The sequence below is a fragment of the Musca autumnalis genome, unplaced genomic scaffold (assembly GCF_047663935.1).
Source record: "Musca autumnalis isolate F117 unplaced genomic scaffold, ASM4766393v1 scaffold_1, whole genome shotgun sequence".
NCBI classification, from domain to species: Eukaryota; Metazoa; Arthropoda; class Insecta; order Diptera; family Muscidae; genus Musca; species Musca autumnalis.
The window spans coordinates 106,020,331-106,040,788 of NW_027411644.1; the positions used below are offsets into that span (position 1 = coordinate 106,020,331).

At 36.0% G+C, this 20,458-nt stretch overlaps 3 protein-coding genes across 3 annotated transcripts in view; 1 reads left to right on the top strand and 2 right to left on the bottom strand.

Annotated features, from left to right (window-relative positions):
- DCAF12 (DDB1 and CUL4 associated factor 12-like protein) overlaps nt 1-20,458 on the bottom strand; it is a 398,057-nt gene that overhangs the window by 65,769 nt on the left and 311,830 nt on the right. The gene's annotated exons all lie outside the window — the stretch shown is intronic.
- LOC141404037 (uncharacterized) overlaps nt 1-20,458 on the top strand; it is a 113,973-nt gene that overhangs the window by 17,599 nt on the left and 75,916 nt on the right. The gene's annotated exons all lie outside the window — the stretch shown is intronic.
- Nucleotides 8,454-9,816, bottom strand: LOC141390724 (luciferin sulfotransferase-like). The gene is made up of 4 exons (XM_073963661.1): nt 9,480-9,816; nt 9,276-9,408; nt 8,791-9,188; nt 8,454-8,726 (listed from the first exon to the last, which is right to left on the bottom strand). Exons 1-4 carry the CDS (start codon nt 9,752-9,754, stop codon nt 8,570-8,572), a joined length of 963 nt encoding a protein of 320 aa, XP_073819762.1. The 5' UTR covers nt 9,755-9,816; the 3' UTR covers nt 8,454-8,569.

A 20,458-nucleotide genomic window follows, 5' to 3' on the forward strand; every position in this document is an offset into this window, starting at 1 on the left:
TTCAGGCCAGAGCTCCGAATACTCGCTCTAGTTCGCTCAAATTCCACTCGCGGGTGAAACTCTTCTTGAATTCGAGCAATTTGAGGGGGTCAAATTGCAACAAAAACTTACCCCAACATCAAATAAACTTGCCCCACCTCCACCAAAAAATTGCACCCATAAAAAACTTACCACCCCCCCCCCAAATTTTCACTCGCGAGTAAATCGGAGCTCTGCTTCAGGCAAACAAATTGTAGTGTACCACTCAGAATTAACCTCCTACGTTGCTCAAGCTGTATAGTCGCCATATGGTAGGTTTTACCGAAGAAACAGGGGACCATTTGCTTCGAAGTTCTTCTTCCATGAACAACTGTCGTTGGATTTGGCTCGCATTCGAAAACCCACAAAGACGATTGCTGTTCAGGTTCGTATGAAAGTTTCAACGTGTGGCTTAAGAGATAGATCCAAGATTCGTCGTCTGTGACGTATTTATTCACAATTTCTTTGCACACAAGATCCTATTTTGAGCGATTGTTAAATTGTGCTGGATCTAACGAAAAATTCCATTTTTGTGGCCAGGTGTTCATGCGATATAAAATGCTAATTGGTGAAAGAAATGTCCAAGGATGTCTATATCTCACGATATAAAACATGGCGCTCTTTCATTATCTTTCATGCACGTGGTAATTTTTTCTGGCACAAGGGCAATTTTTTGTCGAACCTTACGACCTTCGTTTTTAAGCGAGTGTCGACCACGATTGAATTCATTAAACAAGTTTTTCATAGCGCTATGAATGGTATTTTATACAAAGATTTAAGATCGATGCACTCTTGCCGTGATTATCCACGTCGAAATTTGTGAAAAATTATCGGACGAAAACGTTCACAAGTAAAATCAATTTTTTTTGCAAAGTGATTTTTTCAAGTCACTGAAAACAACACAACACATGGTCGTATGTCAAACTATCCTGAGCACGTTTAGACTAAAAACTGTCAAACTGTCAAAATGTCAAATGGCACCAGGCAACACGCAGTCTTGCCTAGGCCAGAAAGTTATCGTGCAGCCCTCGTATAAAGGTTTAAAAATGTTGTATGTAAAAACAAGTAAGAACGGCGTTAAGTTCGACCGGGTCGAACTTGTTATACCCTCCACCACAAGTTATATTGAAGTAAAATGGAATAATTAGTTTCCTTTCGTGTACGAGGGCGGTTCGGAAACTTCTTAGCTTATCAATGAAAGAGAATAGTTAGTTTTTCAAAAATATGTTTATTTTTCATATAATCTCCTGAAACTTCAATACACTTAGTGCAACGCTTTTCTAGCAATTCTATACCTTGATTAAAATAGTTTTCCTCAAGGTCTTCAAAATAGTGGTTTACAACTGTAATTGCATCTTCATTTGAGGTAAAACGCTTGGCAGCAAGGAATTTTTTTAGATTTGGAACAAGTAAAAGTCACTGGGAGCTAAATCAGGAGAATAAGGTGGGTGGTCAAGCAACTCGTACTTTAATTCGTTGATTTTAGCCATTGTTAAAACACTCTTGTGCGCTGGTGCGTTGTCTTGATGAAAAATTATTTTTTTGTGTTGTAAGCCAGGACGTTTTTCTCGAATTTGTACAGTTATTTGATCCAAAAGGTTTGCAATAGTACTCTGAATTTATTTTTTACCCTTTTGCAGATAGTCAATCAATAAAATACCTTTGAAGTCCCAAAAAACCGTTGCCATAACCTTACCAGCCGATTGAATTGCTTTTGCCTTCTTTGGGGGCACTTCCTCCAGCTTCAGTCCACTGTTTGGATTGTTCTTTTGTCTCTGGAGTATAGTGGTGAATCCATGTCTCATCAACAGTTATGAAACGACGCTTAAAATCCATTTTATTTCGCTTAAAACGATCCAAACAAGCTTGAGAAATGTTCATTATTATGCGTTTTTGATCGACTGTTAAGAAATGCGGCACCCATCTTGCAGAAAGCTTTTTCATCTGTAGTTCTTCATGCAAAATTAAATGGACTCGATCATTTGAGATGCCCATCATATTAGCAATTTCACGCACTTTTATTCGTCGATCATTTAATACCATATCATGCACTTTGGCTACAATTTCTGTTGTTGTTGCTGTTTTTGGACGTCCACTACGAGGTTCATCTTCAATGCTTGTACGACCGCGTTTAAATTCAGCAACCCAATTTTTTACTGTTGCATATGAAGGAGCACTTTCACCTAACACATTCACCATATCATTATGAATTTCTTGTCCCGATAAACTTTTTTATGTAAAAATTTAATGACAGCACGCATTTCTATATTTTTCCATTGTAAAAAATTGCGGATGCGTCTTTTTTGAACATCTGTTTTTATATGACGGAGTTGCCAGATCGAAACAAAATTTAACATGTGTTCATAACAGAGATGGAAGTTTCTAAAACACCTAACTTTTTTCTGTTTATACCGCGCTTTTTGTGCTAGGCTAAGAAGTTTCCGAATTGCCCTCGTATGAAAATTTCAACAATTTCGGTAAAACAATGTGAGGCACCATTCTATGGGGGCTATTTCAAAACGTCGATATATACCGACAAATTTCTGACGGACAGTTTTTAGGCTCAAAGAAGACTAAATACCAAATTTCCTATATTTCGGTAAGAGAATGTGGCTAAAACTTAAAAAATACCGCAAATCAAGAAGTACGCTTCTATGGGGATATAGGAAGACGTGGACCTATACTGATAATACTCTTCTGGAATATTTTATAACTCTTGGAAGACGAAATAACGAATTTCAGCCATTTCGGTTGGATAATGAGGCTAAAACCTTAAAAATTCCGAAAATCGGGAGGTACCGTTCTATGGGGGCTATATGAATGTGTTGACCGATACCGACAAAATTCTGGAGGAAAGTTTTATACCCCTAAAGAAGACTACGTACCAAATTTCAGCCATTTTGGTAGGATAATGAAGCTAAAACCTTAAAAATACCGAAAATCGGGAGGTACCGTTCTATGGGGGCTAATCGAAACGTGGACCTATACCGACGAATTTTAGTCAGAAATGGGGCAATATGAAAGCGTGGACCTGTACAGACATATTTCTGGCGAACAGTTTTATATCATATTGAAGACTAAATACCAAATTTCAGCCATTTTGGTGGAATATTGAAGACACAACCTTCAAAATACGAAAAATCGGGAGGTGCCTTTCCATGGGGGCTATATGAAGGCGTGGACCTATACCGACAAATTTAAAGGGGAAGTTTGAGTACCCCAACGAAGTCTAAATACCAAATTTCAACCATTTCGGTGGAATATTGAGGCCACAACGTTCAAAATACCGATAATCGAGAGGTACCGTTCTATGGGGGCTATATGAAGGCATGGACCGATACCGACAAAATTCTGGGGGATAGTTTTTTACCACCAATGTAGACTAAGTACCAAATTTCAGCCATTTCGGTGTGATAATGAATCTAAAACCTTCAAAATACCGAAAATCGGGAGGTACCGTTCTATGGGGGCTATATGAAGGTGTGGACCGATACCGACAAAATTCTGGAGGAAAGTTTTATACCCCTAAAGAAGACTACGTACCAAATTTCAGCCATTTTGGTAGGATAATGAAGCTAAAACCTTAAAAATACCGAAAATCGGGAGGTACCGTTTATGGGGGCTATATGAAGCTGTGGACCGATACCGACAAAATTCTGGAGGAAAGTTTTGTACCCCTAAAGAAGACTACGTACCAAATTTCAGCCATTTTGGTAGGATAATGAAGCTAAAACCTTAAAAATACCGAAAATCGGGAGGTACCGTTCTATGGGGGCTATATGAAAGTGTGGACCGATACCGACAAAATTCTGGGGGAAAATTTAATACCCCTAAAGAAGACTACGTACCAAATTTCAGCCATTTCGGTGGAATATTGAGGCCACAACGTTCAAAATACCGAAAATCGGGAGGTACCGTTCTATGGGGGCTATATATGAAGGCATGGGCCGATACCGACAAAGTTCTGGGGGAAAGTTTTATATCCCTAAAGAAGACAACGTACCAAATTTCAGCCATTTTGATAGGATAAAGAAGCTAAAACCTTCAAAATACCGAAAATCGGGAGGTACCGTTCTATGGGGGCTATATATGAAGGCATGGACCGATACCGACAAAGTTCTGGGGGAAAGTTGTATATCCCTAAAGAAGACAACGTACCAAATTTCAGCCATTTTGGTAGGATAATGAAGCTAAAACCTTAAAAATACCGAAAATCGGGAGGTACCGTTCTATGGGGGCTAATCGAAACGTGGACCTATACCGACGAATTTTAGTCAGAAATGGGGCAATATGAAAGCGTGGACCTGTACAGACATATTTCTGGCGAACAGTTTTATATCACATTGAAGACTATATACCAAATTTCAGCCATTTTGATGGAATATTGAAGACACGATGTGTTACAAACGGAATGACAAATTTAATTATACCCTCCATATGGTGGAGGGTATAATTATACATATCAAGAAAAAAAGAAGTTAGTTAGTTTAGATCAGTGTCGACCACAATATTTCCATCAATACTAAATCATATGTCTATGCATGGGTGCAAAAAACAACAAAAACATGATATTCATCGTTTGTTTATGTATACTTACACTGTACGTGAGGGAGAGAAGCAAATGCAAAAACAACTCAGTGGGCGCCCTCACTATACAAAAAAGCAAAGAAGCTCGCCCCTGGTTTAGATAGTGGCTACGCCCTTGGGTATATGTCCTCGTTAGATTAAAGGCTGAGGGTATAGAAACTGTCATAAAAGTTAACAACACTATTGCTATCTTTAGGACTTACCGACAGTTTTATTTTTTGTCGCTAACATAACGACAAATTTATTACAAAGTTATAAATATTTTAATTCTACCGAGTTACGAGTTTAATTCTAAAGAGTTACGGAATTCCAAAAAGAGATACGGAATCACAAGCAATAAAAGCTTCCCCCAGTAATTTGTACGTTGAGGTCCATGTTTTCATATAGCCCCTATACAACGGCACCGCCCCACGTTCTGTATTTTCAAGGTTTAAGCCGCAAAATCCTGCCGAAATGTTATACAATATTAATATATAAAATTGGCAGTATAGGTCCCCGTTTTGATATAGCTCCCATAGAACGACGCCTCCCGATTTTGTCATTTTGAATGATTAGCCACATTATCTAACCCAAAATAGCTGAAATTTGGTATTTACTCTCCGTTGGGCAAATCATTGCTGAATATCCACGTTTGATTACACTGTGCAACAAAATTCAATTTTTTTTCAAAATGATGGGAAAATCGAATAGATTATGAAAGTAAAGCTAAAAATATGAGACACGTGTATCGGCGTTTTAAAAGTTTACGTCGGAAAGTAACCAAAATAGGCGGGGCAAGTTCCGCCCATTTTTAATTTTTTCGAAATATTCGAGTTAAGATATCTTTGAATCCTTGCATTTTAGGTATATAGTGTCTTTGGCAACTTTACAGAGGAGTATGTGGGAAATATTTTTGTTAAAAATTTTAACCCTCATGCGGTTCATCAAAGGGGTCTTTTTTGTCCTTTTTTCAAAAATCCTTCAAAAACTCCTTAAAAATGTGATTGTATCAAATCCAAATATTCTACAAAATTGTTCGCCATAAAATTTTACTATAGGTCTCAGAATACACCAAATCTGTAACTGTTGTCTAATCGCCAGGAATCTCTAAAAATGAAAAACACGTTTTAGGGTTAAAGTCGGACTTCATCTGAGTTTATTCAAAATTGTCCCACAAAACATACTTTTAGAGAGATGATGTCAGAGACAAAAAAATTCTTCGTCAAATTTCACTATGGGTCACCAAAGAAATGAAATGTCCATTTACATTTTATAGCATGAAAATATCAGTATCAATTTTGCTGGAAAAACATGAAAATATTTCCAAATTTTTTTGATGAAAATTTTTTCCTTCTTTTTTAGAGTTGGAACATGGAAGTAATATGAAACTTGGTTATAGGTGAAAAGTGTCAAAGGATGAAAAATTCTACACCAAATTTCACTATGAGTTTCAAAATAAACTATATATCTATGTATACTATTTCCTTAAAAAAAATAGATTACAAACTTATATATATTAGGATGAAATTATATGTTTTAATTTTGGACTGTTAATTTTACATAATTCCATACTGGATCAAACTCTAGCAAAATCCTTTACTTTTTGGGAATATTGTTAAAGAAAGAAATGTTCCAAATGAAATTTCACTATGGGTCTCTGAATAAAAGAAATATGTAACCATAGCATATAACATTCTTAGCAGCACTTGTTTTTGATATATATGTTTTAGGGCCATATTTCCCAATTTTCATACAGATTGTCGTTGTGATTGGATACTGTAAATATCATATTGATGGGTTTTCGTTGTGAATTCATACAGAAGATGTTGTACGTTCCATTCATAATGCTTTTGAAATATTTGTGGTGCATATATATTTGGAATATAAAAAACCCACATTGGACCTGCCCAAATTGCGTATTTTTAGTACTTTCAACTTTAGTTCCGTAGTTTGGATAAGCCATTGGTTGCTTATATTGTAACTGAAAATACATTAGAGGTCTACAGCTATGGTCAAGTGAAAATATAGGTGTCATATGGGCTCTCACATGCACAATTTGGTGTGGTCCAAAAACTACAATGATGGGACTAACTCCTACTTTGGTGGCATTTACAGAATTAACACTAGCATTTGACATAAATAGCTGCATAATGAATGACCATAACGAACCCAGTTACGATATAGTCATTTATGTCAAATGCTAGTGTTAATTCCGTAAATGACACCAAAGTAGGAGTTAGTCCCATCATTGTAGTTTTTTGGACCACACCAAATTGTGCATGTGAGAGCCCATATGACACCTATATTTTCACTTGACCATAGCTGTAGACCTCTAATGTATTTTCAGTTACAATATAAGCAACCAATGGCTTATCCAAACTACGGAACTAAAGTTGAAAGTACTAAAAATACGCAATTTGGGCAGGTCCAATGTGGGTTTTTTATATTCCAAATATATATGCACCACAAATATTTCAAAAGCATTATGAATGGAACGTACAACATCTTCTGTATGAATTCACAACGAAAACCCATCAATATGATATTTACAGTATCCAATCACAACGACAATCTGTATGAAAATTGGGAAATATGGCCCTAAAACATATGTATATATCAAAAACAAGTGCTGCTAAGAATGTTATATGCTATGGTTACAGATTTCTTTTATTCAGAGACCCATAATGAAATTTCATTTGGAACATTTCTTTCTTTAACAATATTCCCAAAAAGTAAAGGATTTTGCTAGATTTTGATCCAGTATGGAATTATGTAAAATTAACAGTCCAAAATTAAAACGTATAATTTCATCCTAATATATATAAATTTGTAATCTATTTTTTAAGGAAATAGTATACATAGATATATAGTTTATTTTGAAACTCATAGTGAAATTTTGTGTAGAATTTTTCATCCTTTGACACTTTTCACCTATTACCAAGTTTCATATTACTTCCATGCACCAACTCCAAAAAAGAAGGAAAAAATTTTCATAAAAAAAATTGGGAAATATTTTCATGTTTTTCAGCAAAATTGATACGGATATTTTCATGCTATAAAATGTAAACAGACATTTCATTTCTTTGGTGACCCATAGTGAAATTTGACGAAGAATTTTTTTGTCTCTGACATCATCTCTCTAAAATTATGTTTTGTGGGACAATTTTGAATTAACTCAGATGAAGTCCGACTTTAACCCTAAAACGCGTTTTTAATTTTAATAGATTCCTGGCGATTAGACAAGAGTTACAGATCTGGTGTATTCTGAGGCCTATAGTAAAATTTTATGGCGAACAATTTTGTAGAATATTTGGATTTGATACAATCAAATTTTTAAGGAGTTTTTGAAGGATTTTTGAAAAAGGACAAAAAAGACCCCTTTGATGAACCGCATGAGGGTTAAAATTTTCACCAAAAGTATTGCACACATACTCCTCTGTAAAGTTGCCAAAGACACTATATACCTAAAATGCAAGGAGTCAATGATATCTTAACTCGAATATTTCGAAAAAATTAAAAATGGGCGGAACTTGCCCCGCCTATTTTGGTTACTTTCCGACGTAAACTTTTAAAACGCCGATACACGTGTCTCATATTTTCAGCTCTACTTTCATAATCTATTCGATTTTCCTCATCATTTTTTTTGTTGTCGCACAGTGTTATTGGCGTGGTGTGGCGGAGAAGTTTAATAAACCAATTATTTCATTTAACTTCAATACAATTCGTGGTGGAGGGTATAAAGGTTTGGACCAGCCGAATTAAACGCCGTTTTTACTTTTAGTTATTTTGGGTATTTCCTTGAGTGTAAAAAGTTCAGCTTGTACAAACATAACACCGTTTATATTTGTATAATAAAACATTAAATGCGATTTATTACTATGGTATGTTTATTACTAAATATTAATGTTTATATAACGGTTAGATTTTAACCAAATAACATTGTTAATAAACCACTCCGAATGCGGCCAAAATTCAATTCAACAAATCACTTAGCTGTTGTATCTTCCAATAGAAGCAATTCATCCAACGTTACATTGAGATCTTTTAAGTTCCTCTCTACCCAATCGTCTACTTTCTTAACCATTTCCGGAGACAATTCTTCTTTGTAGGCATTCATTTGACCCTTTCGTATAAAATTAAACCTAAGGAAAATAGAGAAATTATTCATATCAGCTTCTTCCACTATGTACGATCACGAAAACTTACTCTTGCCCCTCTGGTTGCAGACCATGCTTTGCGCGAACCTGCTGAAATTCCCATACGTGATTTGTTTTTGGATTCTTTTTCATTTCCTCAAATGACAAATGTTTCAACATTTTCTCCATGGTGGTCTCGTCAATAGTTTTATTCAAAAACAAACAGACGTCCGTAATCACCTGCCGTAAATTCATTTTCATGCGCTCAAAACTGGTGTAGAAAATCCATGGTTCATGACGTAGAGCATAGAATTCGGTTAAATGGAGAAAGGGGTCATGCAATTTGGTGCCCTCAATTTCCTCCAATACATAGCTGTCCAGTGACTTATCGACAAATGCACCAACATTGCGTGCATGATAATATTCCGAGACAAGGGCATCTTTAATGTTGCGGGACACATAAACAACCTGGGAAAGGGTGAGGCACAAAAACAACAACAACAATCATTATTATTATTGTTTCCACACAAAAAACTCTTTGCAAAACATACATACCTTGGGTTTCTTATCCCATACTTGATGAGGCAGTAGCGGTAAACTTAAATGTGTTTTTATGAGGCGAGGTCGGCTCAGTTGCTCAATGGGATTAAAACAATTTTCCAAATCGTTGTTTACCATATAATCGAATCTGAAAAAGGGAATAATTATTATTAGCATTTTTGATTTTTTTTCTCCTCAGCCAAGAATCGTCTTTCCTACTCCATGTATGGCGAACGCAACTCCAAATGTTCCTTTTTGGCCGTTTCAAAATCAAAATTGTTTAGCACCAACCACAGTAGTTCCTGCATCCATGTTGTACCACATTTTGGTAGTGTAACCAGCCACACATCATCTGGCAGCACCTCAACATGTTGAACTTTCTTTATGTATTCTAGACGATCGGTGCGATAGTGCAGTTTACGTTTAGACCAATCTTTTTGTAATAGCTGTGTTGGATAGCGCTCTGGCTGATAATCGGTCAGTGGCATTCCCATTTTAAGTGCGGCGAACGAGTAGAGTGCAACTAACCAACAACACCCATTCAATGCTAGATAACAACTGAACAGATGAACAACAATCTACTCCACAACAACTTGCTGGTTGGCAATCAGACAAGAGAGACAGACATACAATAAAAACTTTAAGTTTATTTGTTTGCATTGTGAGTAGTGAGTGCATAATTTGTGGGTCTCTCATTTCGTGTGGTGAGCAGTGTGACCATATTAGCATTTTTGCGACTAAATTTAGCATTATTTTTATACCCTCCACCATAGTATGGAGGGTATATTAAGTTTGTCATTCCGTTTGTAACACATCGAACTAATCATTTGCGACCCTATAAAGTATATATATTCTTGATCAGGATAAAATTCTAAGACGATCTAGCCATGTCCGTCTGCCCGTCTGTTGTAATCACTCTAGCGTCCGCAATAATTGAGATAGAGTGCTGAAATTTTGCACCCGAGGGTCTTTTTTCTATAGGCACGTCAAGTTCGAAGATGTTTAGGTATAGTCCATGTTTAGGTATAGTCCCCATATAACGGTACCTCCCGATTTTCGGTATTTTGAGAATTTTAGCCACAATTTTTAACCGAACTATCTGCAATTTGACATTTGAGGTTCTCAGTGGTCATGAAACATCTCCACGAAACATCGTCAACATAGGTCCATGTTTTGGTATAGACCCCATATATCGGTACATCCCGATTTTCGGTATTTTGAGAATTTTAGCTAAAATTTTTAACCGAACTAGCTGTAATTTGCCATTTGAGGTTCTCAGTGGTCATGAAACATCTCCACGAAACATCGTCAACATAGGTCCATGTTTTGGTATAGACCCCATATATCGGTACCTCCCGATTTTCGGTATTTTGAGAATTTTAGCTAAAATTTTTAACCGAACTAGCTGTAATTTGCCATTTGAGGTTCTCAGTCGTCATGAAATATCTCCACCAAACATCGTCAACATAGATCCATGTTTTGGTATAGCCCCCATTTAACGGTACCTCCCGATTTTCGGTATTTTGAGAATTTTAGCCACAATTTGTAATCGAACTATCTGCAATTTGACATTTGAGGTTCTCAGTGGTCATGAAGCATCTCCACCAAACATCGTCAGCATAGCTCCATGTTTTTTTTTATGGCCTCCTTATAACCGTACCTCCCGATTTTCGGTATTTTGAGCATTTTAGTTACAATTTTTAACCGAACTAGCTGTAATTTGACATTTGAGGTTCTCAGTGGTCATAAAACATCCCCAACGAAACATCGTCAACATAGGTCCATGTTTTGGTATAGCCCCCATATAACGGTATCTCCTGCTTTTCGGTATTTTGAGAATTTTGGCTGCAATTTTTAACCGAACTTGCTGTAATGATAGGTATTTTGAGAATTTTAGCTACAATTTTGTCTATTCAATAATAATCGTCAATATAGGTCCATGTTTTGGTATATCCCCCCATATAACTGTACCTCCCGGTTTTCGGGAATTTTCAGTGGTCACGAAATTTCTTCACTAAAATTCGTCAACATGGGTCCATTTTTGAGGGTCTACATTGTTTTGATGAAACTACCCTCAATTTGACTCTTGAAGTTCCCTGCAGCTATAAAACTTTTCCGCCAAAAAATTTAAAGATAGGGTGATACCTTTCACCTAGCTGAACACATTTTTTTAGATTAGATTAGATAACACTGTACCACTGTATTATGAACCCCGAAGGACAGATCCGCCGCGAGTCGAACTTCCGCGTTATGCCGTGATGAAATTTTTGTTAGAGACCCTGTGGGCCATCAGGAATTAGCGTTATATCTTTGTTCACTGTGGCTTCAGTGCTCTACAAAAACAACAAACAAAGATATAATGCTAATTCATGATAGCTTACAGGGTCTCTTGCAAAAACTTCATCACGCCATAATGCGAAAGTTCGACTCACGGCGCATCTGTCCTTCGGAGGTTTTAATATACACACACCAAGGGCTTTCATCTCCAAAAGGAATTATCTCTGCCCCAACATTTGTGCTCACAGTGTAATTTAAGCAATAGTGGGAGGCAGTAGGAGTCTATCCATTGTCGAAAAGTTGTTCCACCTAAAATTGTGAAAGGACCCTAATTATTCCATTTTAATTAAGACTATTTTATGGTGGAGGGTATAAAAAGTTCGGCCCGGCCGAACTTAACGACTTTTTACTTGTTTTTTTTTTTTTTTTTTTTGTATTTAGCCGCAAAATTTTCATTTAGCATTTTTTATACCCTCCACCATAGTATGGAGGGTATATTAAGTTTGTTTTTCCGTTTGTTACGCATTGAAATACTCATTTGCGACCCTATAAAGTATATATATTCTTGATCAGGGTAAAATTCTAAGTCGATCTGAGCACGTCCGTCCGTCCGTCCGTCCGTCCGTCTGTGGTAATCACTCTAGCATCCACAAAAATGGAGATAGGACGCTGAAATTTTGGGAAAATGCGTCTTTTGTTTGCAGGCAGGTCAAGTTCGATGATGGGCTATATCGGTCCACGTTTTGGTATAGCCCCCATATAACGGTACACCCCGATTTACGGTATTTTGACGTTTTTAGCTACATTTTCAGACCGATTTGGCTATAATTTGGCATTTAGGGTTCTTAAGTGTCAACAAACATATATAACAAAACTTGTGCACATAGGTCCACGTTTTGGTATAGCCCCCATATAACGGTACCCCCCGATTTGCGGTATTTTGACGTTTTTAGCTACATTTTTAGACCGATTTAGCTATAATTTGACATTTAGGGTTCTTAAGTATCAATAAACTTATATAACAAAAGTTGTGGACATAGGTCCACGTTTTGGTATAGCCCCCATATAACGGTACCCCCCGATATACGGTATTTTGACGTTTTTAGCTACATTATCAGACCGATGTAGCTATAATTTGACATTTAGGGTTCTTAAGTGTTAATAAACTTATATATTAGAAGTTGTCGACATAGGTCCACGTTTTGGTATAGCCCCCATATAACGGTACCCCCCGATTTACGGTATTTTGACGTTTTTAGCTACATTTTCAGACCGATATAGCTATAATTTGACATTTAGGGTTCTTAAGTGTAACTAAACTTATATAACAAAAGTTGTGGACCTAGGTCCACGTTTTGGTATAGCCCCATATAACGGTACCCCCGATTTACGGCATTTTGACGTTTTTATCTACATTTTCAGACCGATTTAGCTATCAATTGTCAAAAATGTCAATAAACTTATATAACTAGTGGACATAGGTCCATGTTTTGGAATAGCCCCCATATAACGTTACCGCTCGATTTCAGGTATTTTGAGAATTTTACCAACAAGTTTTAACCGAATTATCTGTAATTTGAACATTTGACATTTGAAATTCTTATTGGTCACCACACCTCTCCACCAAAAATTGTCAAGAAAGCCCCCATATAACGGTACCTCCCGATTTTCAGTAATTTGATGATTTTAGCTACAATATTAAACCGAACTAGCAGTAATTTGACATTTGAAGTTCTTAGTGGTCACAACACCTCTCCATCAAAAATTGTCAACATAGGTCCATGTTCGGATATAGCTCCCATATAAAGGTACCTCACATTTTTCAGTAATTGGCAATTTTAGCTACAATTTTTACCGAACTAACTGTAATTTGACATTTGAAGGTTGTAGTGGTCACCACACATCTGCATCAACAATTTTCAACATAGCCCCAATATAACGATACTTCCCAATTTTCGGTACTTTGTGGATTTTACTTAAAATGTTTAACCGAACGTAGGTCCATGTTTTTGTATAGCCCCAAAACAAACCTCCCGATTTTCCGTACCTTAGCTTTATTTTTTTGACGAACTTTCTGTAATTTGAAATTTAAAAGTCAACAAAAATTCTGCAACAAAAATTGTTCATTTAAGTTCATATTTTCGTATAGCCCAGATACCTCCGAACTAGCTGTTAATGACATTTGAAGTTCCCACGTTATGTACCGATTTTCGATATTTTGAGGATTCTAGCTAAATTTTTTAACCGAATTAGGAGTTATTTGACATTAAAGGCTCCCATCAAAAACTGTCAACATAGACCCATGTTTTATTATAACCCCTATATAACAGTACCTCCCAATTTCTAGCCCACCAAAAATTGTCAACAGTTAGATATAGGCACCATAAAAAAGGCCTCCCGAATGAAGCATTTTATGTACATTATCTGACATTTTAACGTACTCACTTAAAGTTGGGGACAGGAATGAATATTTTATGGTGGAGGGTATGAAAAGTTCGGCCCGGCCGAACTTAACGCTTTTTTACTTGTTAATTATTAATTTAGCATTAATTTAGCATGGGTGCCACCGTGGTTCAATGGTATGCACACCCGCCTTTTTGGTTTACTAGTTATTTAAAAATAAAATATGCCATCACAGCTCAATGGAAAAACAACGAAGTTTTTCTTTGGTCTGTTTTAAAGGAATGAAAATGTGAATTATATTGTGTTTGCATTTAACCGGATTTAAAGAATCCACAGGGTTTCAAATGTCATTTCCATAGCGCAAACGTCAAATAAATCCTCAGGAAGAAAGTTTACCAGACAAAAAGCTTTAATGCAAACACCGTTTAAGCAAATAAAATAAATGAAGTATAAAACGTTAAGTTTGGCCGGGCCGAACTTGTTATACCCTTCACCATGAACAATTCTGAACTGATATGGAATAACTAGTTTTTCTGTTGGTTGAAAGTACCAATGTCACTATTCTAGTTGGAAAAGTTTTTCGACCACTGGGAACTCCAAATAATTGTGTCAGCTAAAAAGTGAAACTACCTTAAATCGGGCGATACCCTTATATGGGGGCTATAATTTTCCTATGTCCTTAATTTTTGGTTGAGAAGTTTATTTACCACTGGGAACCCTGTATTATTATAGCTAATTCGGTCTATAAAAGTAGCTAAAAACGTCAATATACCAGAAATTGGGTGGTAATGTTAAGAGTTGTGCCAAAGGAACTATATGGAACTATCTCGTTCACTTCGCAGTTCCAATGGCCCACATTTTTTCTTTAAACCCACTGCGTATACTTAATATCACACGTTACATTTCATGATGTTACTCATACGTTTTGGAACTAGTACAAGAAACTAGATTACCCAACTATAGTAATGTTATATGGGGACTATTCCAAAACGTGGATCCTATGCCCACAATTTTTGGTGGAGAAGTTTTTTGGAACCATAAATACCAAATAATAGCTAATTCCGTCTGAAATGTACACAAAAACAACAAAAGAAATCGGGCAGTACCGTTATATGGGGGCTAAACCAAAATATGATCCGATACAATCCATCTTCGAACATGACTTGCCTGAATACAAAAGACGAATCCTTCCAAAATTTTAGTGTCCTATCTAAAGTGATTACTACAGATGGACGGACATTCATATTTCCACTCAGAATTTTACCCTGATCAAGAATATATATAAGGTCGCAAATGACTATTTCAATAAGTTACAAACGAAAAGACAGCCTTAATATACGTTCTATACTGTGGTGGAGGGTATTTTTTATTAAAAAATAACGTTTTTAAATTTAGCATTATTTTTTGGCATTTCATTATTTATTTTAGCATATTTTTGGCATTATTTTAATGTTGATTTAGCTGTAACACTTTTTTAGATCTGGTCACACTGGTGGAGAGTTATAATGCAAAGGTATATCGGAGAGTCATTTAGATTATTACAATAAGTATTAGCTCTATAACTTAAACAAGAAAGGCGTTTAGTTCGGCCAGGCCGAACTTTTTATACCCTCCACTGCGAACTCTATTGAAGTAAATATGGACACATTTCAGTTGGAAAGTTGTATACCCTATTGAAGACTAAATACCAAACGTCAGCCATTTCGATAGGATATTGAGGCCACAACCTTCAAAATACCGAAAATCGGGAGGTACCGTTCTATGGGGATTATCTGAAGACGTGGACCTACACCTACAAATTTCAGTTTGAAAGTTTTATACTCTCAATCTGTCTGTTCGAAGATGCTTTAGAAATATATACCGATGCTGTTCTTTGTGGTCCTCTTTGCAGCGATATTATGTTTTCTGTGGACAAGTCTATGGACGCGATATCTATTGAAAAGATATTGCTCCCAAAATAAGATCCACTTCCATAATGGACCAAGTCGGTCCATTCCTATAAGCACCTCCTCTGCTACACTTTTGAACTTTAATCCTAATCCACTTTTTTCTCGGCAAGCTCAAAAGTCCAAAAAGGACCAGGTGACACTATTCTCGCAGTTCGCCAGACATAACCGATACCTGGAAAATAACGTTACCAGGCAACCCGTAATTTCTCCCATAATTGTCTCCATTAGCATACCGCCGGATTTCATCACCTCTGAACGCCGCACATTCGTCAATAATGGGAAAGCTAATTGGCCGAGTTTCAGAGAGTTCACTAATCACCGCTTCAGAGATCTACCCATTCCTTCTGATGTTCGGGTAAGGGAAAGGACAATTTTTGGTGGAGAAGTTTTGTGACCGCTGGGAACCTCAAATGTCAAATTACAGCTAATTCGATTAGAAATTGTAGCAAAACTCCTCAAAATCCCAAAAATCAGAAGGTAGCGAAGTTATTTTTTATGGAGATGTTTTACGATCACTGGAAATCTCAAATGTCAAATTAAAGATATGTCAATTAAAATTCTAGCTAAAATCTTAAAAATACCGAAAATCGGAAGGTACTGTTATATGGGGGCTATACCAAAAATCAAAAGGTACCGAAGGTATTTTTTATGGAGATGTTTTACGATCACTGGAAATCTCAAATGTCAAATTAAAGATAAGTCGATTAAAATTATAGCTAAAATCCTAAAAATACCGAAAATCGGAAGGTACTGTTATATGGGGGCTATACCAAAACATATGCCGATATAGCCCATCATCGAACCTGACCAGCCCATTGGAAAAACAGACTTATAATACCCTTTTCACACTATAAACAAAGATGTCAATATTATAAGATAGGAAAAGTCAATTGTGAAAAATTAACTGTAGAGGGAGTTAACCTCTGTTGCTAGGATATCATAGCAACATTCTGTTAAACGAAAACTGTTACTCATTGGAATATTGACAAGAAAAACATTAAAACTCAAGTTTGACGGCATTCGCTTTTGAGTTTTTCACTGAATGAACAATAAAAAAAGAAAAGAAATACATTTCAGCCACAAAACACGACATTAATGTTTTTTGCCGCGAGAAATGGGAATCAAAAACGATTGGCATTGCTGTTATCAATTCCAGTGAGTTGTGTAGCCATCTGAAACCAAAATGTGGAACTATTAGCATATGTTTTTGGAAAATGCATTTCTTCTAGTCTTAACTTCTCTACGTTTTTGCTATGTACAAAGATGTCAATATTATAAGATAGGAAAAGTCAATTGTGAAAAATTAACTGTAGAGGTAGTTAACCTCTGTTGCTACGATATCATAGCAACATTCTGTTAAACGAAAACTGTTACTCATTGGAATATTGACAAGAAAAACATTAAAACTCAAGTTTGACGGCATTCGCTTTTGAGTTTTTCACTGAATGAACAATAAAAAAAGAAAAGAAATAAATTTCAGCCACAAAACACAACGTTTATGTTTTCTGCCGCGAGAAATGGAAATCAAAAACGATTGGCGATTTAATGGGGTTTTTATCATTAACATACCCCTGTTGTTGGTAAAATGTTTACATATTTTGTTTCATAAACATTTGTGCATTATGCATCTTTTCCAGTCTTTACAGTTCTATGTCTTTGGTATAAATACACTCGGGTATCACTAGATTTATTACAGCAGACGGACATGCCTAGAAATCGATATAACGAAGTCCGCCTCTACGATCATCGGTATTTGTGTTAAAATCAAGTTGCAACACACTATATTTAAGATACACGCAGAAAAATATATGTTAGAAATATGTTTGGATCCAAACAAATATTTGTTTGGGGCTGATTGCAAACAAATATATGTTTGGATTTAAACATAATTTGTTTGTGTCTAAACAAATATATGTTTGCAACATTTTGTAACATATCTCAATTTAATATGTTTGGGTACCAACATATTTTTTATGTTAGAACATATTTTTTGATGGGTGGAAAGGATTTTTGTCAAAGAGAGTAACAACAGGTAATAAAGAGCTGTGTACATGGTGTAATGCGTAAAACACGCGTGTTTCGTGCTTTGTTGTTGTTAACCAACGTAGCAAGCGAAGAGGAAAAGAAAAAAATGGTATTAATTATATTGGTCTTTTTCGTCAGTGTTCTAGAGAACATCGCTGAGTAAAGACGGTAAAGTGAGTGAATAAATCAGTGTTTTGTCCTTTCTTAAAGAAATTGTGCTTTTTAGTAAATTAAATGTCCAATACATTTTATAATTGAAAGAAAAAGGTGAATGGAAATATTTTATTGGACAAGAAAGAAATCGCAATTAATATTGGTAATTACATCATACATTTTTCTTTTTAAAAGTGCGACTTTTTATAATTTATTTCATTCAGTTTTTCTTTTATTAAAGTGTGTTATGTATTTCCTTGGAATTTTGTATGTACCTATGTGTCTTTGTTGCTTTGCTTTTTTTCTATGCCCTTCAATAACAAACACCCCCATTTATAAATGTGTTTACATGTTAGAAATAGCCAGTGAGCGCTTGCTGAGAGCAAGTGAGCATACACTGCAATGTGTTTCACATTGACATTTACGCTCCCTTGCTCTCAGAAAGCGCCCACTGGTGCATGTGTTTGTTTTTTTTTTTTTGGCTTTTGGGCATTGGTTCTCAGAAATGTTGGTGTAATATACTCTTTCCATTGCTAAACAATGGCATCTCAAAAATAAAGAGAGAATACGTGTGGTTTGTTTATACTTTTAAGTATGAGGGCGAGCATAGCTGCTTTTGGGTTTATATTTGTTTGCATCCAAACATATAATTTGTTTGCACCCAAACATATATTTGTTTGCAAGACCCAAACATAGGTTATGTTTGGGACATAAATGGCTGAAATTTGGTATTTAGTCTTTGTTAGGGCTACAAAAGTTTCCCCTAGATATTTTTCTTTACAAGTCCACGTTTTCATATAGCCTTCATGGAGAGGTACCTCCAGATTATCGGTTTTATCCTCATAATCCTACCGGAATGGCTAAAATTCCGTATTAAGTTTTCGTTGAGGCTACAAAATATTTTCCTTGAAATTTTTGGGTACAGGTACATGTTTTAAGAGAGTTCCAATAGAGTGGTACCTCCCGATTTTCTTTCTTTTAAAGGTTTTAGAGTCATTAACCTACCGGAATGACTAAAATACGGTATTTAGTCTTCTTTGAGGCTACAAAATGTTTCGGTTTCGGTTATCGGTTTTATCCTCATAATCCTACCGGAATAGCTAAAATTCCGTATTAAGTTTTCGTTGAGGCTACAAAATATTTTCCTTGAAATTTTTGGGTACAGGTCCATGTTTTAAGAGAGTTCCAATAGAGTGGTACCTCCCGATTTTCTATCTTTTAAAGGTTTTAGAGTCATTAACCTACCGGAATGACTAAAATACGGTATTTAGTCTTCTTTGAGGCTACAAAATGTTTCCCCAGAAATTTGTGGGTACATGGTACTACGGCATTTTTAAGTTTTAAACCTCATTATCCCTCCGAAATGGCTGAAATTTGGTCTTCGCTGGAGCAACAAAAGTTTCCCCTACAGATTAATCTTTACAGGTCAACGTCTTAATATTGCCCCCACAGGACAACGTTTTGATATAGACCCCATAGAAAGGTACCTCCCGATATTCGGTCTTTTTGCAAGTTTTAGCCTCATTATCCCTGAAAAGTAGCTGAAACCCGGTATTTGGTCTTCGTTGGAGCTACAAAAATTTTCTTAGAAAATTGTCGCTACTAGTTCACTTTTTGATGTAGCCTCCATAGTGCGGTTCCACTCGATTTTCGGCATTTTAACATGTTTAGTCTGATTATCCCTCTGAAGTGAGTGAAAATTGGTGTTTGATCTTCGTTGGACTACAAAAGCTTTCCTTAGAAATTTGTCGCTCCCAGTCGACGCTCCAAAATGGCCACCAAAAAACTGCACGCAGAGAAAAAATATTGTTGGAACAATTATATTCTAAGAGCAAAATAGTGTATTTTAAAATTCTTAAAATATGTATTGTTGGCGCAACAATATATTTTGTGTCATCATGTTTGCTAATAAAAAATATATGGTTGAAACAACAATATATATTTTCAGATTTTTAAAATACACTATTTTGCTCTTAGAATACGATTGTTCCAACAATATCTCTTCTCTGTTTGTGTACCCCCGATATTCGGCATTTCTAAGTTTAAGCCTCATTATCCCTACGAAGTGGCTGAAATTGGTTTTTGGTCTCCTTTGGGAGTACAAGGGTCGGTACAGGTCCACTTTTTAATATAGCCCACATTAAACTGCAACTGCCGATTTTCGGTATCTTGAAGTTAGTATCTGCGTTTTCGGTCTTGGCTGCAATTTAGCATTTACGTTTCCTTGATGCCAGGATATTTCTTCACCAAAAATTGTTTTGGTGAAGCCCTCACATAACGCCACTTCTCGATTTCAGATATTTTTAAGTTTTGATTCAAATTTCCGACCCAAAATCGCTATAAGAGGTAATTCCATCTGGCCAAAAAACCTCTCCACCGCAAACATTGCTG